This window comes from Macrotis lagotis, chromosome 4, assembly GCF_037893015.1.
Source record: "Macrotis lagotis isolate mMagLag1 chromosome 4, bilby.v1.9.chrom.fasta, whole genome shotgun sequence".
Taxonomy (NCBI): domain Eukaryota; kingdom Metazoa; phylum Chordata; class Mammalia; order Peramelemorphia; family Peramelidae; genus Macrotis; species Macrotis lagotis.
In genome coordinates, this window is record NC_133661.1 from 63,207,647 (window position 1) to 63,230,580 (window position 22,934).

Below are 22,934 nucleotides of genomic sequence, written 5' to 3' on the forward strand. Positions count from 1 at the left end.
ATGGAAAAAGAAATCAACTTGTTTAAAAGAAAAAATGACCAACTGGAAATAGATTAAAACTCATCAAAAAGTAAAATTTACCAACTGAAAAAGAAAACAAAAAAGCTAACTGAAGGAAATAAAACCTTAAAAGTTAGAATTGGATAAATGGAAACAAATGACTCTATGAGATACCAAGATTACATCAAAAATAAAACAATAGGCTGAAAAAAGTGAAGAAAATGTAAAATACCTCTTAGGAAAAACAACCTGAAAAATAGATCCAGAAGAGATAACTTATAAATTATTGATCTACATGAAATCCAAGATCAGACAAAGAGTTTGTACAATATCATATAGAAAATTATCATAGAAAACCACCCTGATAGCTTTAGAACAAGATGATAAAATATTCCATGAAAGAATGCATCAAACACCTCCAGAAAGAGATTCTGAATATTCTGGAATACTGTAGCCAAATGTCAGAATTCTCAGCTGAAGATACTACAAGCTGCCCAAAAGAAGCAATTTGAATACCAGGTAGCCACAGGAGTTATCTGTTTCAATGATAAAGACTTGGAGAGTTAATAATATGATATTTCAGAGGGCAGAAGAAGTTGGATCATAAACAAGAATCAACAACCCTGCAAAATTCTGTATATATTTTCAGGGGAAAAATAGACTTTCAGTGAAATGATGAATTTTCAAACTTAACTATTAAAAAGAACAGAGGTGAATAGAAAATTTGATCTTCAAATACAAAGACCCAAGAAATGGACAAAAAGATAAAAAGGAAAAAAATTCAAGACTAAGGAAAGAAAATTAGTCAATAAGATAAAAATGAAAAACAATACCTGTAACTCCTGAGAATTATAGCTCTTTTAGAACAGTTGAATGGAGGGCAATTGGAGAGAGAGTATGGGTATTTCTATTGGGACAGCTGGAGGGAGGGTTCTTGATCAGAGGGTGTACTGCATGCATTGATTATGATATGATGATGTTTATGACTCATGAGAATTTATTTCTATAAGGAGAGTTGAAAAGAGTATATATTGACAGAGGGTGTGGGCACAAAACAGGTATAAAACAATTAAAACTGGTAAAAAAGAATTACACGGAGACCAGAATGTTAAGAAGAGGATAATTAGCATCATGAAAAGGCACAAAAGACCTATTAGTGTAGGGGGAACATAGGGACAGTATAAACACCAAGTAAATCTTACTCTCAATAGATTTGGTTCAAAGAGGGAATGATATGCATCCCTAATTGGGTTTAGAAATTTATTCTACCCTACAGGGAAGAAGAAGGGGATGGTGGAAAGCACAGTGTGAAGAAGGAATCAGTCAAAAGCAAAACATTGGTGAGGAGAGACAAGGAGAAAGAAGAAAAGTACAAAGGAGGAAGATATAATGGAGGGAAAACCTTTTTACATGAATAAAACCAATATAACCAAGATTATACAGAATCCAGAAAGCTAGAGAACAATTTCTGTTATTATTTCTGTAAGAAATAATTAGTGTAAGGTCTTTGAAAAAAAACTAAAAAGACTTGCACATGGTGATGCTGAGTAAAGTGAGTAGAACCAGGAGAACATTGTATTAATTAATAGTAACACTGTGAGATAATCAACTATGATGGACATAGTTTCTCTCAGTGGTTCAGTGATCAAAGACAATCCTGAAACTTGTCATGGAAAATGTCATTACCAATTAGAGGGGAAAAAAAACTATTGAGTCTGAATACAAAGCATTAGTATACTATGTTCACTTTTTTAGTATTTTTTTGCAAGGCAATGGGGTTAAGTGGCTTGCCCAAGGCCAAATAGCTGGGTAATTATTAAGTGTCTGAGGCTGAATTTGAACTCAGGTACTCCAGGGCTGGTGCTCTATCCACTGAGCAACCTGGCCGCCCCCATTATGTTCAATTTTTAAAATACCTTTTACGTCTTTCTCTCTTATGATCTTTATTCCCCATAACATGCCTAATGGAAATATGTTTTTTTCTAGTTCAATATGTTCTTTATAAATCTTTTTGATTGAAAATGCTTTAATGAACTTGATTTACATAAATATTTAACATTTTATACAGAGAATTGAAAAAAGAATTATATGTGACACTATTATATAGAGTATTGGGGGGGGTTTAAGTGACAATTTGGTTTATTTATTTTATATTATTACAATAATTTTGTTGTGAGAGTAAACATAAACCTCCCCTCTCCCCAAAAAAGATGAGAAACTTCAAGAATAGTGAGACAGAGAAAAAAATGTGTACTTCAGTCTGTGTTCAGATTCCAACAGCTCTGTCTCTAGGATGAGTTGCCTTCTTTGCAATAACTCCACCAGAGAAGTTACTTCAATATTTTTCCCACAGTTGCTACTAGTAGCTGTATTTCCTCCATTCTATTCTTCTCCACTCTCATTTATTCTTTTCACTCTTCTTTCACCCTGTCCCTGCTCAGAAGTGTACTGTATCTGAGTACGCTCTTCCATAATCTTCCTTCTCTTCTATCATCTACTCCCCCTTCCCCTTCCCTCCCCACCTATTGTCTCTAATCCCATCCCTTTCCTCTCATTTTTCTCCAGGGCAAGATAGATTTATATACCCTATTAAGTATATATGTTATTTCCTCTCTGAGTCATTTCTGATGAGAATGAAGGCTCATTCATTCCCCCTAGCCTTCCCCTGTAACACTCCATTGAAAAAGACATGGAAAAATAAGAATAGGCAATGAGAATACTTCTTGTCACTCACCTTGTCACTCAATCTTTATAAGTATGATGATATATTTAAGATTCTTTCTTCATCATTTTTTTCAAGGTCTTCTATTGCATTTAGGGTCATCCTCAGTCATCCTGATTCATTTCTGGCCAATGGTCCCAGATGGCTTCAGAGGATAAAGGGAATTTGGTGACTTTGTACAGTACACACACACACACACACACACACACACACACACACACATAATTAAAACCAACTCTTTTGCCTGTCATGGCATCATGATCTTCTTCAAGAAGGACAAACAATAATAACATATTCCTTTACTAACTTGGAAGTTCCTTGGGGGCAGATAAAGCATCCTCTTTGATATTTCAATGAATTTGTGATCTCAATAATATGGGAGAAAACAACACATCTATACTTGTCCACTTTATGTGGTTCTTTTCCATATTCACCCAGAAATCTTCCACAGAGGGGAGGATGGGGACACTGATACATTGCTGGTGGAGTTGTAAATGGATCCAACCTTTCTGGAGAGCCATATGGAACTCTGCCCAAAGAGAAATGTTCCAAATTATTCATAGCATTTCTTTTGTAGTATCAAAGAATTGAAAATGGAGGGGATGCCCATTAATTGGGGAATGGTTATAAACAAGTTATAGTACATGAATACTATAGAATACTATTGTTCTATAAGAAATCATAAATGGTTGGACTCCAGAGAAGCATGGAATGATTTACAGGATCTGATATTGAGGGGACTAAAACCAAGAGAACAATGTGCAAATCAACAACATTTTGAGATGAATAACCTTATTGGAAGCAGTCCAGAGAGCGAGGACATTTGTATTAGACTGGCTATAGACTATATTATCCCTATCCAGAGGAAGATAAACAAAACAAAACACACAAAAATAAAAGCAACCCTTCAGAATCTAATGAACACTTCATAAAAATGATCGCTTATGTATCTCTTTCCCTTAATCCTAATTCCTCATAATGAAAATTACTAATCTGTAACCATGTTTATCAAAAGTATGTATGTACAATGCTAACCTGACTGTTTGCCACTGAGAGAAGGGAGTGGGGTGGGAAGGGAAGATGGAAGGAAATTTTGTAACTTAAAAATATACATGTGCATATGGATGGAAATAAATTTAAAGAAAAAATCTTTATCCATCCTGATAGGTGAATCATTTTTGGATCTTTTTGAAATCCTAGTGATATCAACATGACTCAAGCATTAAACATTATTTGCCAACTCAATTTTTTTCTTATTACCCATTTATCTTATAGCATCCTTTATTCTGCTTATCACCTTCTTCATTTGCAAGTATCTTAAAGGTTACACCTTCATATCATACCACTCCATTGTCTTCTCATCGTCAACTGACTTTAATTCTTTGGAAACCCTGGAATTCCAGTAAGATTACTGAAATGAAATCTTTTTGTGTTTGTTTGTTTTGTTTTGTTTTTGCAAGGCAATAGACTTAAGAGAATTGCCCAAGCCCAAGCTCTCACAGTTAGGTAATTATTAAGTGTCTGAGTTTAGATTTGGACTCAGGTCCACCTGACTCCACGGCTAGTATTCTATCCATTGCACCACTTAGCTGCACCAGGATGATTGCAATCTTAACAAAACTGTTTGTTCTCCCAGTTCTCTAAGGGCAATAACTTAACAATAGTTCATTGAATTGGTTTGAATTGAAATGATACATTTCAGATTGCATATGTACTGTATAGAAACTTTCTTTCTATAGCCCTATCATCTGTTTATATAGACCACCTTCATTATATCATCATTAGCCAAATGACTTGAAGGGGGTATGAAGGGTGAGAGGACTGTCTAGGATTTGAAGATCCTATAAATGATTATGAATTGAGACAGTTCTGTCAGGGAGGGATATTGCTGGCTTTCCAAGTGAGCTGGAATACTATTCTTTTTCCTTTTCTTGGAAAAGAACTTGGAATTGTGAATTCTTAAGTGCAAGAAACTCCTAGATAAGGGAGATCAACACCTTTTCTATAATATGTACTCTTAGAGTTGTCAGGAACAATGAGGATTAAATGACTTATCAAGGGTTCCACAGGCAACCTGGATCAGGGAAAGATATGGAAACCAGGTCCTGGCTTTCAGGTTAGTGCTCTATCCCTAGGTCATAGCACCTCTCTGATCTCTCCTTGCCATCTCAAAATAGATACACAGATAGATAGATAAATGGATAAATAAAACAAAACACTGAGTCAAGGGTGCAACAATTTCCGTAATGTCTTGTTTATTCAAATACACAAGAAACATTTGCTATATTGAATTATTAAAATAAATTTGTCAACTGAAAAAACAAGTTCAAACTTCCTTGAAGCAAATTCTTGGGAATGTTGAGAAATAAGATGATCGTAGATGGAAAGGTAGTATATAAAGGCAAACTCAACCTCACTGAAAAACTCTACTGGGAGCATTGCTGGAGAAGTGAAGGCACTGAATATACTTGAACCTCATTCTCCTTTCTTCTCTCAAGCACTCTTGTTAGCTTATCCGAGCTAACTCTTAGATTTCATAGCTGGTAGAGGTAAGTACTCATGACTCCAAACTTGGTTTGGTTTGATTCCCTTGTTTCAGAAAGCATGAGCTGCCTCCAATTCCTTTTGTGGGTCATATATTATATATTCCTTTCTGAGATGGGTAGAATTTGATTTGGGACTCTGAAGGATAATTTGCATTTCTACAAGACTTGTATTAGATTTGCACTGATATGTCTAGTATGTGGCCCAGTGGCCAATAGACCAGCCAGTTCACTTTTAACTGAAGTCAGCCCTGCTCTCACCCCCATTCCTGCCTCAACTTCCTGGTATTTCTCAAGTTGATGCATACCTTTCAACATGTTACTTTCCATAGAGGAAACAGGAAAAAGCAATCCACAGAATTAAATTAAATTGAACCTGCTAATTAAGATGTATACTCAAGTCAAGTAGATGCTATTTCAGGAAGCTCTGAATATTGGTTGGTAACAGTCAAAGTTCTGAGTCATAGGTCCCAGAGAACTGAATGACAGAAAGGGAACAATTTTTACTGCAAAGAATCTTAACTATCTATTTTAAAATTAAAATCAGTATTGAATTAGCAGAAATGTCAAAGCCCATCACAAGATTTTAGAAGGCAATTGACCCAATAAACTGCATTGGACTTGCGATCTAGGTTCAAATGACACCTCCAAACTTTTATTCACTTAAATTAGTACTGGAGCACTAATTTCTTCACCTATCAAAATGAGTTATTCTAAGGATCAAATAAGATTACCTCTGAAATGCTTTACTCCATTGTATTTGTGATCTCTTTAATGTTAATATTCTTTCTACAGATTCAGATCATAATCCAGTCACTTCTTTCTTTATTACTCACAAATCTGCTAGGGGAATGTTGAACATAGTAGGGGTGAGGGAAATGATCAGGGGGTCTATACAGTGTGCTGTGTCTTCTCTAAATGATGTTAAGTTTAAACCAATGGAGCAGGTGATCTATCCTTTAGTTGTCCTCTCTAGATATGCATCTGACATATCTCTTTGTTCTGATCTTACTTTGTTCAATGACATCATTTATAGGCCTTTTCTTATATAATTTCATTCTGTGTAATATTTTAGCATGCTGATTTTTCACTAGGAAGTATTCATAGAACTAGGGTAGCTGGTGGAGATAAGTACTAATGGCTTCATACTTCTTTTGATTTGATTCTATTTGGGCAATCCTCAATTTTAATACTTTAGAAGCTATAGGTTGATTCGCAGTCATACCAGATAAGTGGATCTGTGTTAGCTATCAGTGCTAACAAAAGTTGGTTCTTTGTTTCAGAAAGATTTTGGCTATTTAAAGAATTTTGGAATTTCCTAATGATAGCCAGTTCATTCTGTTAATTTTGGATCCAATGTAAGATTTCTTTGCAATATATATCCAAGATATCTTTATCTTTGGCTCTGTCCGTGTTTATTTCTATGTCTAATTCTTTTTGCATCTATATCTGATTTATGCTTTTTTACTTCTGTGCTTGTATCATTATCTATATCTATCTATCTATCTATCTATCTATCTATATATATATATATATAAAATCCAAAGTCTACATATCTCTATAAATACAAATACACCCATTTGTGATATGCTATTAGATGATTTATATAGGTACGTAAAGATAGATAGATATAAAAATATAGACAAAGTAGACACAAAAAATTTTTTAAGTTGTATACCCAATGTCACAAGTTATTTCAGACAATAAGTCATTGTCTATCAAGTCATCTTTATTAATTTGGGTTTTTCTGTATAGGGAATTAGGTAAAATTTATCTGCGTGCTTAAGGTTTTCAGTGAGGATAATCTTAATTTTCTGGAGGTTTGGTGAAATTATCAAAATGTCACCTCTATAAAGAGATATCTGGAGAATCTCAACATTTACAGTAGCAACTATATTATTATTTACTAATTAGAATGTTGAGGAATTAAGGAAATGAGTTGACCAAAGTCACAAAGTGACTTAATAGAAGAGCTGGAAATCGAGCCTTCTCATTCACATTCTAAAGCTTCTACCCCATGACAGGCTAGAAAATATGAGATTATCCAATTGGGTTTGGGGTGATTGTTCTACTACAGCAAGGGCCAAAGTAGAGAAAGATATGGGGGAACGTAAATTTTAGTGGGCACAGATTTGTTAGGATGTCTGATAAAGGGTCACTGGACTGAAGAGAGAAACCCAAACAACTTTTCCAAAACATTCAAAAATGCTTCCTCTTGACACTTTACTGCCAACATTTTCCAAATGATTGATCCTAATTCTTTTTTTTTTTTGAGTGACCATAATTCTTAGCAAAATGAACACTAGGATGTGTGGCTATACACTGCTCCCAGGATGAGTCTTTTCCCCTCCCTTGGAACAGCTAATGAATTGAATTAATCTTCTTTCTCCCATTGTGACTCAGTCAAGGGCCATGCTCCTTCTCTCCCTCTCTGCACTGGTCCTCTTCATATCTACCGTAGCTGCTCAAAATGAAGAACAGATAACCTCCAGGAATGATATTTCAAATGCCTGTTCCCTCATCACCTGTGCCCCTGGGGAAAATGGATTGCCTGGGAGAAATGGAACAGATGGGAAAGTTGGTCCCAAGGGAGACAAGGGAGATCCAGGTAGAGTATTGTCTATGAGTTTGATTAATTAGGAGATAAATATTTTGCTGGCAAGATTTTTCTCCTTCCCTGTTTTTGCATTATGCATCTTTGTTGGATTTTTTCTGGAATAGGACCACCAGGACCTAGAGGCCCACCAGGACCACCTGGAAAAATCGGCCCTATTGGACCCCAAGGGAATAATGGATCCATAGGCAATCCAGGTCCAAAGGGAGATCCTGGAGAAAAAGGTGAGTGCCAGAACAGGAGGAAGATCTTTATCTGTCTCTTTGTCTATAGAGAGAATTATAGATATGGATATATATGTAGATATAGATATATAAGTATATTTATGTGTGTCTACATCTATATATATATGTATTTGAAGTCACAAGACCTGAGTTCAGTTCCTGATTCTAGCATGAATTAATTCTGTGAGTAAAGGCATTTTTCAATGCTGGACCTCAGTTTCCTCTTCCAAAAATGGAAGCATCCTCTCTGTCTTCCCCTGCCTTATTTTCCTGCAGCTCTCCTCAATTTCTATTCTGCTTAGCATCAACCCTTCTCACTGCTGAGACCCTGTCATTCTGCTTCTCATATTTTTAATATTTTCCAGGAAACCAACTCTCTAGCTCATACTGATATGAAAATGACTCATGAGTATATTCATAGCTCAAAAATATATACCTCCATTATTCTTAAGTCCTATTTTGTACTCTTTTTCCACAGTTTCATGCATATGGAGGTTAAAGAAATGATACCTCCTTGAACCTCCAAAATGTATCTCAGTTAGAAAATCTGAAAAGATTTATGATGAAAAATGCTGTCTGCCTCCAAAGAAAGAATTGATGGAATCTAAATACAGACCAAAGCACAATATATTTAATTTCCTTCATTTTTTCTTTCCTTTTCTTTTTTTTTACTTTCTTCCCTTCTTTCCTTTTTCTTCTTGTCCTCCTTCCTCCCTCCTACTCCCTTTCTCCCTTCCATCTTCCTTTCCATTCCTCCCTCCCTTCCTCCCTCCTTCCCTCCCTCCCTTTCTACCTTCCTTCTATCCTTCCTTTCTTTCATTTTCTTTCTTTCCTTCTTTTTCTTTCTCTCTTCTTTTTTTCTTTTTTGAATTTTCATGTATACAGTGACTAATATGGGAATATAATTTATGTGACTGTACTTATAAAACCTGAAGAAGGAAGAAATGGAATCTGAAACTCAAAACTTAAACAGATGTGAATGTTAGAAATTGATTTTACATGTAATTTAAGGGGAAATAGAATATTACCAAAATAAAAATGTGCCTTCATCACTAGTTCCCATGTCATGTCAGTTTGACTGATGACCATTTTATCCTTCTATCCTTCAGTTCCTAGACACTATCTGTGATTAAGATCAGCATTTCTTCATGAGTTCACTTTCTTCCTGCCTATTTCTCTATGCTCTTTCACTAGATCATCCAAACTCAGCTATTCAAATTACCTAAAGCTGCTTTCTGGTACAACAAGAAAATGAAAGAGGTAGGAGAAGACAGAATGGAGCACAACACCAGATCCTCTAATTGGTTTGGCCATGAGCTAAGGAGAGAGATTATTCATCTCTACTAGACACAGGGAGATAGATTTGCACACATATCACACCCTTACTATTTACACATTCATACATATATATATGCATATATATATATTTAAACATGGAAGAATTGAATGAGTAATTTTCTCAGCATAGATTTCATCATATTTAATCATATATTTTAGTACTTAGGAAACTTATGAGCACATAAATGCCCTGGGTGTGTATGGGTAGCAATGTGTTGCAATAAATTGAGGACCAGGCTTAGAATCAGGAATATTCATCTTCCTGAGTTTAAAACTGCCCTCAGAAAATTCCTATATGACCCTGGATGACACTATTTGCCTCAGTTTCCTCATCTGTAAAATGAGCTGGAGAAGGAAATGGCAATCCACTCCACTAGCTCTGTCAAGAAAACTTCAAATGCGGTCACAGAGTTGGACATGATTGAAACAACATAACACTATAAGACACACACAAATACAAATACACATACACACCCCCAAAACAAAATGGAAGTAGTTTGATATGAGAGGTATTACTAGTAAGCTATCCATGTATATATTTGTCTTTCCATTAGAATATAAGTTTATGGGATGGCTAGGAGGTGCAGTGGATAGAGCACTGGACCTGGAGTCAGGAGTACCTGAGTTCAAATCCGGCCTCAGACAATTCATAATTACCTAGCTGTGTGTCCTTGGGCAAGCCACTTAACCCCATTGCCTTGCAAAATAAAAAATAAAAAAAAGAATGTAAATTTCCCAAGGGCAGTGACTGCTTTGGTTTTGTTTTTCTAAAGTATCAGCAGTATCTTATAATTAGTGGATAAATAATGAACAAATTGAATCAAGTTGAATATGAACTGGAACTGTCTCATAGTGGAACTTGCTAGTGTGAAATGCTACTGACTTATCCTATATCATTCTTTTAATGTTGCTGTCCATCCTACTTCCTACCTCCAACAGGGAACATGATGTACCTAAATGTACTGACTACAGATTATTTTAACTGTTCTTCCCACAGGATTCCCTGGAACTCCAGGTTTACCTGGATGCGAAGGACGCCCTGGACCCCAAGGGGAGAAAGGACCTCCAGGAGAGAAAGGCCCCAAGGGAAATGATGGAGACAAAGGTAGGTGCTGCATCTGGGTTGGACAAGTATTAACAGTTATTCTATGATGTTCCTCCACCAGTGAGATAATAGTGACTAGAAGTCATCACAAGAGTTTGGTGGTGAAAAAGTTAGGGATAGACAATAATCCATTTCTGTCATTTTTTACTGCATCATTTCATGTTGGCCCCATATAAGTTTCAGTTTTCTCATCTTAACAGGAGAGAATTAAAACAGATGGCCTATAAAGTCCTTCTTTAAGTTTATGATTCTAATACATGAATCTTTCTGTTGTCAAGGGATCTGTAACCAAGCATGCTTTTTTTCCCCTCCATGATTCTATCCTACAAGATGAAAACTACCATCATCTTTTTTAATTGCCTTCTCATGAACTGAAGGGCCTAACTGACACTCCTCAGTCTTTCTTCATTCATTCCAGTAACATTTATGGAATGTCTACCCTATACCCAGACATTTACTTGATTTTACCAGAGAAGCCCAAAATAATCTAGCACAATACTGTGGAGTATTAGATTTGAACCTGTTCAAATCCTAATTCTGACATTTATTATTTCTGTGAGCATGATACATCACCTCTATACTCTCTTCTAGAAAATGAAGGGGTTGAACTAAGTAAAAGACTTCTAGTGTCCTTTTTAGCTCTAAATTCATAATCCTATAATCATATTTCAGAAAACAAAAGAAATATCACTGATCCTGCAGTTAAGGAAATTACAGTGTGCACTCATACAGTACATATCAAGGATGTTGTGAATTAAGTATGAACTTTAGCCAGAGAATAGAAACCAAATCATATAAAACAGGAAAAGGAGGGAAAAACTTTTAGAAAAAGTATGATTTTAAAGGTGGAAGAAGCCTTCTAATTCATTTCAGTCCCACCCACCCATTCTAAAGCTGGGCAAATTGAAACAGAAAGAGTAGATGTGCATACCAGGGATAAGCAAAACTATTTAAATTCAACTCTAAGTTCTTTGATATAAGATTCAGCTCTTTCTCCACTGTCATCTGGGTTAGATATCTTCTACCATCCCTCATTTTACTGAAGGGCCAGTTCAGTACCAGTCTCATAATAAAAGGTTGAAGGTATAATGGTTAAAAAGATTAACTCATAGAAATTTGGGTTCAAGAATTCAAGACACCATCTGCTGCCACCCTTTACCAATCATTGATAGGCTCAGAACTCTCTCAGTGGCCTTTAAGACTTTAAGCTTTAGAGAAGGTGCTTGTCTGCATTCAAACATAGAATTCCCTCACTGAGATTCCTTTATAATAGTGAAATCACTGGTCTGGTACCAAAAAATTTTCATGGATGTTATTTTTTTAAGATAAAGATATAAGATTTGCCATGCATTTGATAACGCAAAAATATCTTCCCTTCTCCACCTTTCCAGACTTTACCTAACAAGCCAAACCCTGCCTATACTAATCTCTCCATTCTCAATCCCAAATCCCATGGTCAAGACCAGTAATTTTAACATGTTTTTAGATAGTAGTCTTTAATTGCTCTCTATCTTTTTGCAAAATGTAAATATGAAACTGCAAATCTGTAAAGCAAAATTTGCTATTCCTTTCAAATAGACACTAAAATTATCTTGTACATTTCTTTCTTTCCTCAAGATTATAGTTAGAATACATATGTATCATACAAACATCAAAGACAGGATGGGTGAATGGTATCATGAAGGGAGGATATGTAGACCTTTTCTAAGGTTACAGAATTTAGCAGTTTCTGGGTGGCTCAGGTATAGTAATTCAGCCCTGCCAAGAAATACATATATGTATGTATGTATATACATATACATATATATATATGTACATATACATATATATACTTCCACATGTATATAATTATATACATATATATTTATATACACATGTATGTATATATATATATATATTGTAAGTGATTCAGTAGTAGTTCTTCAGTAGTGTAGAAATAATGTACTTAGTTATCTAGTAAAAATTGGATGCTAGCTCATGGTTCTTACAGAGTGATCACCTCTCCTGAGTCATTCTTATTCCCATTCCTCCCCACATGCCTCCCAATGATTATAACCTTCATATAACTGGTCTGATAAGTGACTTTGGGCACTGAATCCCAAGTGTAAAATTTTCTATATTGACTTTTTCTTCCCAATGAGAAAGAAAGCTCCTTAAGAAAGAGAAGAGTGTCAATATTGTACCCTGGAAAGAGTCGTATCTGGGTTCAAGTCCTACCTTTGACACTTCCTACTTTTTTACTTTGGGCAAATCAATAGCCTTGAGCCTCAGTTTCCCCATCTGTAAAATGAAGGGTTGAGACAAGATGATCTCTGAGGCTCCTTCTACCTCTGACTCTATGGTATTATAATTCAACGAGTTGTCTTGTATTTCTCCAATATCCCTATAACCCACTTCCATGTAGTAAAGGATTGGACATATGGTTAGCATTCAATGAATACTTGTGGTTTAGATGTTGATTTTGACATCAAATCATTTGTGGGCTAAGGAGACTTGGGGTCCCTAGGTATCATGTTGGAAATTCCCTACCTCCATGCTGAGGAGATACAGAAATATGAATAATAAACCTTTTTCTTTACTAACAGCCATTTCCAGAGAAATGTTCAAGGCACTTTCTGTAAGTACACTGCCACCAATTAGAAAAATAGAGACCAGAAAGAACAATGACCAAAATATTCCTAAGCAATTTTTGTTTCACCCTCAGGAGAAGCATGAATATCAGATGCAAAAGGTTGCCATTACCCCCCTTCCCCCCAAAAAAACTCCTTTCACAATCTCTATAGGAGAGAAAGGAGAATCAGGAGGACAAACATTTTCTGGAAATCCCAGACCTACTGTTGAATAATAGGAAGCAGGACGTGGAACTCTCCAGAGACCATCTGTCTTCAAGTTCCCCAAACTCTGAAGTCTCCTTTAAGTCATTTTCCTATGCTGAAGGGTCAATGGAGGTTCAAAGTTCAAGGTATTCATTAATCATACCAGATGGGAAACACTCTGCTAGCCACTAGACCCTATAAACGAACTCTTTCTTGTTCTCTTTCTTGTCATTCCACATTAGGGTCACCTGGAAAACCTGGTCATCAAGGGGCCAGAGGACCAAAGGGCCCACCTGGGCCAAAGGGTGATAAAGGCTCACCTGGGAAGGAAGGAAATTGTTGTCTCAGTGGTAAGTCAATCAACCTCGGAAGTCCCTAGTCTGTCTTTGGAATGTGCCAGTTCTCTAATTGATGCTTCCCTATTTTCTGGAATTAAGAGACTGGACAAAACAGAACTATGAAATATCAAATCCAAACCATCAAAGGTCACTCTAGGAGTGTGATCCATAGTTCTTTCCAGTTGAAAGGTGATGGAAGAACTGTGGAGAGTGATCAAAACCAACATGACAAACTTTTCTAATATTCAGGTTAATGAAACCAACCTTTCCCAAGACAAGAGAATCATCATAATGTAAAGATGTTGCCAGATTTGTGTCCATTCACAGGACCAAAAAACATATTTATGTTTTCCAATTTTTATTTTAATTTATGGAAGAATACAATTATTTCCATAGCATAGCACAAATAAATGCAAATCTGTAAAGTAAAACTTGCTGTTCCCTTCAAATATACAACAAAACTATCATGTAAATTTATTTTTTCTTCCCTCAAGACCATATTTAGAATACACTTGTATCATACAAATATGGGTGAGTCTGTAAATAACTGGTACAAAAATCTAGAGACCAACGCCCTCAAATGACCAAGTCTTGCAGTTTCTCATAGTACTCCCAGCATTACTCTCCCTTTGTTCTACCCTACCTGAAAAATAAGGAAGATTAAAAAATCCTTTAGGATTGCTGAAAAAAACTCATGGTTACAGTCTTCCTTACTGAACTCTGTCTTGACAAAAGCACAATCTTATGACCTTTGCTACATTTTTTACTAACATTTTTCTATGTTCATTTTATGGCCACTTTGTATCTGTTTGTGGAAGAAGTCTAGAGAGCTTAGAAATTTCTCAACCACTCCACCATCTTCCTAGATTGCTGTCTCTGTCCATTTATTTTTGAGATTATGGAAGCTTTGATAGCAAGTGTTTTCTTCTATTGTTCTTTGTAGCAGCTTAAATCTGTTTTTGCTCACTCAGTATCCTTATTGTTTTCTATCTCCCAATACTGACATTGCTATTAATTCTTATTCTTCTGGGGATGCTGATAGACTGGATCTGGATAACAGTAAGAACTGTTATCTGTACAAAAAAATTGTGATAAGGTTGGAAAGATAGACTAGATTCAGGTTATGAAAGATATTAAGTCACTGAAAATTTTACACAAGATCTCAAGGGTAATTAGGAAAGTTTTGGATTTTTACTGATGAAGGAAGTGATGGAATCATACATGGGTGCCTTAGGAAACTCATTTGAATTACAGAGGAAAGAGACTTGCATTTGAAAGGTCAAGGGAATTTCCAGGCATAGATGTCCAGAAGCATCTATTGAATGGAAAGCAGGAAAAAAAATGCCTCCATTCCTGAAAAATGTTCAAGAGAATCTCTTCTTACTCATAGCAAGTTGGCTCTCTGGTATATGAGATTTCAAAGTTAGTTGCCCTGTAAGAGAGCTAATACTTAACTTCCTTTAAGTAAACCAATACAATCTGTATATTCAAGGTAGGTTGATTATCTATCTACCCTAAGGCCTGGGTCTTGCTATAGGGCAGAGTTCCTAAATGTTTTGAAGATGCATCCCTTAAGTAAAAACAGATATTTACTTATTTATGAATTAGATAATTCTACTATGATACTAATAATTATGAATATTAAAAACTTGTTTAAAGCAGAAATTAAAAGATGAGATAATATTTAATCATAGAGTCAATAGAGAACCACTCCAGTTTATTGAGTAGGAAAGTAAACTGTTCAGACCTGTATTTCAGGAAAATCATTTTGACAGATGTGTGAAGTGTGGATTGGAGTGAGGAAAGATGAGAAAAAAGGGAAATCAATCAAGAAGTTACCTTAATAGTGCAAGAGAGAGGTAAGGAGACCAAGAACTAGGGCTGTGATTGTAGTATGGAGGGAGACATACAAGAGATATTGGTAGAGGTAGAAGGGAATAAGTTAGGAAAGAATCTTTCCTCACTAATCATATCTAGCTGTGTCATTTTACTAAGGTCAAGAAAGGTTAAGAGACTTGTCCCAATTCACACAACTTATATGCCTGAGATAGAGGGTGAACATAGTTCTTCCTAACTCCGAGTCCAAGTGCTCTATGCTGTCACTCTGAGGGTGATGGAAAGGTAATGGTAATCACAACCCATGCCTGACTATGTAGTTAGTAAAGTGCTTTAAAATGTTTCATGGACAAATCATTTTGGATACTACCCAACCAGGCATCCTCACAGCTAATCTCACTCCACTTTGAGGTGAAGTCAATGAATTCTCATTTCTTTAGACAAACTTTGGCTCATATCATTTCATGGATCTCCATTATTAAATAATCCATTATCTCCAAGCCACTTTTCTGATAATGATCTTTGCATTTAGATCTTCTGAAAGTAGACAAGGCAGTTGGACTTGCAACCCCAAGAATTTCTGGTTTGGGAAAACTGCCAGAGATTTTGCTTCATGTTTCTGCCATACTATTTTCCAGTTTTCCTGGAAGTTTTTGTCAAATAATGAGTTCTCATCACTGAGTGGGAAATGAATGAAATTCAGTCATAGTCTAGGACATTACAGGGCAGTTAGGTAGATCAGTGGAGGAGAATATGAGTTCAAATTTGACCCCATATACCTACTAGTTATGTGATCTTGGACAAGTCACTTAAACTCAATTGTGCCCCCCCCCAAAAGAAATATAAAGAAAAGAATACTGCCCTATCTCCTACTCACTGAAACTGGTGAGTCTTTGAGGTAGGATGAGGATAGAAGGATAGAAAGTCTCCTAGGAAGAGCAACAGCTATCAAAGCTGAGGATCTCTGCCCAGCTTTAGCAATTGTCCAAAGCACCTCTTACTGACTGCTGGCTCCTTAAGCATCTTCAAGGACTTTCCTCTCTAACTCCTGAACACTTTGGATATTATCCAAAAAAATCTATGTTCTACTGAAGATCTTTCAAAATTCTCTCTTCTCGTACAGAAGTCAACTCGTTGAAGGAGGATATAGCTAAATTGTGTGAGAAAATTGAGTCCATCCAACAAAAATATTACAAGTTAGAAAAAGGTAAGTATGTTGGGGCTGAGGCTAAGGCAATTATTTCTTTTAGTCTTTGCCTCTTTCTTATTTTCTGGACACACCCTCCTTTTACTAAGTTTTCTAAAGTTAGTTTATTGCTTTTCAAACCTCCTCAATAACTGGGCTTCTGTCCTGTCTAATGATGAGGAAAGGATGCTAATAAATTCATTTGAAGGAAATGGAAAATACAGTCAGGGAAATAGAAAGAGAAAGGTGCATGGGATTCTAGCTTTGAGCTGGAAAGGATACTGGAGGTTACTAATCCAATCCCCTTATTTTAAAGATAAAGGAAACCAGACCAGTCAGCTTAAGGGATTTGCCCAAAATCAGACAGGGAGTTGATGGAGGCCCTAGAACACAAACCCAGTCCTCTGCTTCCACCTAGAGAATTATTTCTCCATTGCACCCCCCCCCGACTTAACACTAAGTGTCTCAGGTATTTCTCACCTCATTTTTCTTAATGGTGTAGGTTGGCAGGAAGACTTTGAAAATTTATGGATTCAGGGAAAGAAATGGCATCAAAGGGAAGAATTCTTCCACATGAAATTATGCTAATGTACCAGGATACCTAAATGCATCTAGGCTTATACACAAAAACATAGATTGTTAATGGATCCCATAATGGATGAGAGTTAATTGATCCAAAGAAGAGATATGTGCTGGAAACAGTAGTACCATAGTCTGGTCCATTCATTCACCCATGAATCATTCCCCAAAATGCAGACTTACAGAGATGTAGCTGGGTCTTGTGGTTCCAAGCTGTGTAGAAGCCAGAGTAATGATGGAAAATTGGATCCTTCTATTGTTACTTTGGGAATCTCCTCTTTGGCAGGCCTCCCAGAATAGGCAAAAAAAGCACAAAAATGAAGTTAATTCTGACCATATCTCAGGTCAAGATTCCTCCTATGCTCCAATCTGGAGAGACTCCATTCTAGAAGCTCTTGATGTCTCCCTTCAATCTTTGTTCAATTCCCCCTTTAGGGGAATTATTTGGAAAAAGTGAATTGAGTCAAAAAAAAAAGGAATTTTGTTGTGCAAGGTAACTAAATGGCTGCCAGTGACTAAAGAGCATCATAACAGGCTAGAAAAAATGTTTTAGAATCAGATTTGAGTTCAAGTCTCAGTTCTGCCACTTAGTAGCTAAGTGATTTTTATGTTGGTCAGTCATTTTCAATCATGTTAGACCCTTGAGGATCCCATTTGGGGTTTTCTTGGTACATAGTCTAGGAGTATTTGCCATTTCTTTCACTAGTTCATTTTACCAATGAGGAAACTGAGATAAAAAGGGTTGCTTAGGGTCATATAGTTAATAAATGTTTGAGGCCAGATTTGAACAGATCTTCCTAATTCTAAGTCCATCACTCTCTGACATGCACCTAGCTGTCCTTGAGTGACTTAAGACTATGTTTGACCTGTCTGGAATCTTTGTGAAACAAATTAAATTACTTCAAAAGTTGCTGCCAACTGCATAGGTCTACAGTCTAAATTTGAATCTAATTTCTACCAACAAAAATACCATACAACCTACTTAAACTAAGAAACCAGAATCATTTAACCAGGCTAATCATGGTGGGTTGGGAGGGAAGGGGAAATGAGTTTCAAATAGTAATGTCAAGATCATGTTGCTCTAACTGGATGGTACCATAGACTCATATACCTGATACCTTCAGAAACACACAGAGCAAATGAAAATCCAATAGATTCATAGTGATAAGGTAAGGATGAGAAGTCTAGACTTCTGAGTTCATATTCCAGCTCTCCCGAGGTTTTGCAATCTGGTTTTAGAGATGTTTCTTAACTGCTCTGAGTCTTACTTCCTTCATCAGTAAATTGAGGATAGTTGGGCTAGAAGGCCACTCAGTTTTCCTTTCAGCTCAAAATCTTAAATGAACTTGGAAAAGACATCCTGCTATGGTGGAAAGAACATTTAATTTGCATTTGGAAACCCAGAGGTTCATCTAATAGTGTCAATACTTATCTTCAAGAATTGAGGTTCCTACGAGCTTTCATGGGATTGTCTAGGAATCCCAATAAGCCCATAACATGAATTCAAATGGAAAAATCATCTACTTAGAAATGAATGTGCTAAATAGCACATAGCATATTAGGACTATTGTAAAGGCAGAAAAGTCATTTATAGTACCTGAGAGAATTGTGCTCTAATCCTGCCTTTAACACTAATTGTCAGAATTTGAACTTTGGAAAGGCTCTTTTATACTCCACATATCACTTTATTCATTTAAAAAATGAAAGGGTTGAAACACCTCATCTTTAAGATCTCTTCCAGATCCAAGAAGATAGCTCAAACTATAGTTTAGTTATAAATTTTTAGTCATTTTTATAACATCTCTTGAATCTCTCATAGCTATAGGCTATATTCATAAAAAAAACTTTGTTTTCATGGAAGTAGTTATCCTACACACTTATGTTTTTGGGGAATAGGGTTTATAAAATATCTTCAACCAAGATTTAAAAAGAGGAAAGGTCTACATATGCAAAAATATTTATAGCAGCCTTTTTTGGTGGTAAAATATTGGAAATTGAGGGGATGATCATCATTTGGGGAATGGATAAACAATTTGTGGTATATGAATGTAATAGAATACTACTCTTTGATGAATTGACAAATTTCAGTAAAATCTGGACATACATATGAACTGATTCAAAGTGAAATGAGCATAAGCAGGAAAACATTGTATACAGAAATAATAAATCTGTGTGATGATTAATTATGTATAATTTAGCTCTTCTCAGCAAATACTATGATCAAGCAAGGACAATATCAAAGGACTCATGATAGAAAATGTTGTCCACATATTGATAAAGAACTGATAGATTCTGAATGCAGAACAAAACATAATATTTTCCCTTTATTTTTTGTGTTTTTTTTTTCCTTTTGGGAAAACCTGTTTCTTCTTTTACAACTGTATATAATATGGAAATAACCTATATCAAATTGTATATTATTCTAGGAAAAGGGGAGATGGGGAAGGAAAAATTTAGAACTCAATTTTGTGATAGTGAATACTAAAAATTGCCTTTATATATAATTGGAAGAAAATGCTATTTAAAAAGAAAATAAAAGAATACTATCCAATTCAGCAAACCTTCATTAGACTTCTACTATGGACTAGACACTGTGCTCAACAATGAAAAGAAAACTAGAAAAAATGAAAAAGGAAAAGGAAAAAGCAACACCATTCTCATTCCCACCCTGACTCCTTATCAGGGAATTTACATTCTACTATAGAGTATTTGGAAAGGTTTTTGAAGGAGGAGGTACCTGACCTTTACTTGTAGAAAGAGGAATCAAATCATTCAATCAACATTTATTAAGTGCCTAACCTATATAAGGTGTTGTGATAAGTGTTAAAGCTTTGGAGAAATAGGACCTAAGAGGAAAAGTGCATTTCATACATGGGGCATGGATTGTACAACTGAATGGAGACAAGCTTGGGAATGATGAGTTCAGGGAAAGTCAGTAGACCTATCTGGCTGGAACAGCAATGTGAAGAAAGACTAAAAAGAGAGATTGGAATTATATGGAAAAAGATCTTTAATTTTTGACTTGGTATTTTGTATTTTGTTCCATATCAAGACTTAATCTGGTGTCTATCGCTCCCTAGTGGATCCTTGGAAAGATCTTTGATACTACATGAATTTGAATGGGAAAAATGATATATCTTTATTTTCACTGATCTGTACCAGAAATTTAGTATTACCTTTAGTTACTTAAAAACATCATTCTGAGAAGATGTCTCAAGAGTTCACCAGTTTGCTAAAGGGATCCATGAGACACAAAAGGTTATGAACTTCTGCTTTATATGTAGTGGGGAGAGGCTAAGAATAGTTGAGCCAGGGAGCAGTTCGGGCTGATTTGATTTCTCTAGTCCCTCCATCCCCCACTTACCATTATAACACCAGATTAACTAACCTCTCTGTTTATATTTCCCTGTTTTCCTCCCTAGCACTCCCTCAAAATGTTAAAGTAGTTGGGAACAAGATATTCCGGACTATCGGCAAAGAAGGCAACTATAAAGAGTCAGTGAATTCATGCAAAGAAGAGGGTGGTAAAGTAGCCTCCCCTAGAAACGAAAAAGAGAATAATGCTCTAAAGGAGATTGTCTCAGAGTACAAAAAGGCAGCCTTTCTTGGCATGACTGATGCCAATGAAGAGGGCAAATTCGTTTATGAAACAGGAGAGACAGTGGGCTTTTCCAAATGGCGCAAAGGAGAGCCCAATAACAAGGGTGGAGGAGAGAACTGTGTTGAGATCTTTTCTAATGGCGAGTGGAATGACGACCCATGTGAGGAAACACATCTCATCATTTGTGAATTTTAAGTTTTAGTCTGTGTGGTGTGATCTAAGGAGAGGATGTTTTACTGTGGATTAGAGATGGGACCCAGAGATCATCAGGTGGAGGGCAATGTTACAGCCTTTAGTTAATAAAAATAGCAAAATTTTATGCTAGCTATAGTTTCTCTGAATGTGAATCTAGTTATTCCACCAGGACTGAGATGGGAAGGTGAGATGATGTGGCCACCACCCAACCCAGGGTTCTAAACCTGCCTTCCTAAAAGTCTTCAAATAGATTTTTACCTTTTTAACTCATAAGACATTCACTAAACACTGCAAGGCAATCACTGTGCTAGGCTCTACTCTTTTTAAAAATACTACAGGCTTCCTTTCCTGGCATTTATGATGGAAGACTAATGAAATGGAGCCCTTCTGAGATGTTTTTTCTCAGAATTAGAACTTGAGAAACTTGTGGAAAAAATCTGTCTTAGTTTTCTATTTCTATCTCTAGCACTTATCACCTTGCTTGGAATATAACATTTAATAAAGGCATTATCATTCATTCATCCATTCCTTTCATTTGTTCATTTAACTTTGCTTTTAATATAGCAAATGACTACTTTGAATGTCTACTTTGATGAATCAAGAAAAGATATAATGAACATAAAGCTATCAAAGAGAAGATCAACACATTTAAAGCAAATATTTATTCAATACCATTTATATATATATTAGAAATTAGAAAATAAACTTTTAAAATATTCTTTTAAAAAGTCAGACAGTAGCACATTAGCAAAATACAGTATTTATAATCCTGAGATTTTGTTATTGAGTTAAGTCCTATTTGATTCTTTGAGGACCAATTTGGGGTTTTCTTGGCAATGATGGTAGGGTGGTCTTACTCTTCACTCACTTTAGGATGAGGAAACAGAGGCAAATATGATTAAATGACTTCCTCTAGGTCAAACAGTGTCTAAGGTGAGATTTGAATTTAGTAAGATAAGTCTTCAGATCCAGCAATCTATCCACTAAGCACTTTAAAAAAGTACCATTTGTATAAGTACTCATTGCTTTAGGCACCAGCATCTTTGAAAAGTCTTGCTCATTCCACTGATTTATTAGTGCCTTCTTCTTCTACCAAATTACTCTAAGAAGGCTTAACCCTTCTCCTGAATTATTGGTACCTTTCAATTCTCCCAAATTATTTGGAATTTATTTATCTGTCAATATTAGATTCTAGATTTAGAGATGGAAGGGAGTTTAGGAATCATTTAGTTCAATATCCTGATTTTGAGAGTGAATGAACTGAAGACCAAAGAGGGGAAATAGCTATCCAAAGTCCGACAGTTAGAGAGATAGAAAATTGAGTTTTGTACCAAAATCCTATGACACCTAGGTCAACTCTCTACTCACTGAACCACAGTGACTCCCCAATTCTTTATAGACCTAAAAGAATGTGACTTCAATAACCTCCTAGCAGGTTTAATATTCTGCTTCAATGAAAAGTGCAAAAAAGTGATCAAATTCACAGGAAAGATAAAAAAGAATTTTAACGAATTTTCATTTCAAAAAAAATTGAAAAATCGAGTCATGAGAAAGAGACATTCAAATCAATTTTGCTGTAGATTGATTTCTATTTGATAGCAAGGGAAGGAATGAAGTAAAACTTTTTAGGATGGACAAAAGTTTGTTTTAAATGGCCAAATGATAGAATGTCACATCTCCAAATAACAGGGCTGAATAGTCAAGCAAAGACAAATATGGATTTTAGAAAAGACTGTGCTCTTGGAATCCGCAGACCTGGCTTCAAGTCATGGTTCCTTCACTTACTATTCATGTGACATTGAGCAAGAAACATAATATTTTGGGGCCTCAGTTTCCC

The 22,934-nt window shown here is 35.8% G+C and overlaps 1 protein-coding gene across 1 annotated transcript; it reads left to right on the top strand.

Annotated features, from left to right (window-relative positions):
- The first annotated feature begins 5,139 nt into the window (after positions 1-5,139).
- Positions 5,140-21,618, top strand: LOC141520970 (uncharacterized). Its single transcript, XM_074232977.1, has 7 exons — positions 5,140-5,271; positions 7,669-7,873; positions 7,987-8,103; positions 10,439-10,546; positions 13,605-13,712; positions 16,660-16,743; positions 20,724-21,618. The coding sequence occupies exons 2-7, from the start codon at positions 7,678-7,680 to the stop codon at positions 21,095-21,097; spliced, it is 987 nt and encodes a 328-aa protein (XP_074089078.1). The 5' UTR covers positions 5,140-5,271; positions 7,669-7,677; the 3' UTR covers positions 21,098-21,618.
- The last annotated feature ends 1,316 nt before the right edge of the window (positions 21,619-22,934 follow it).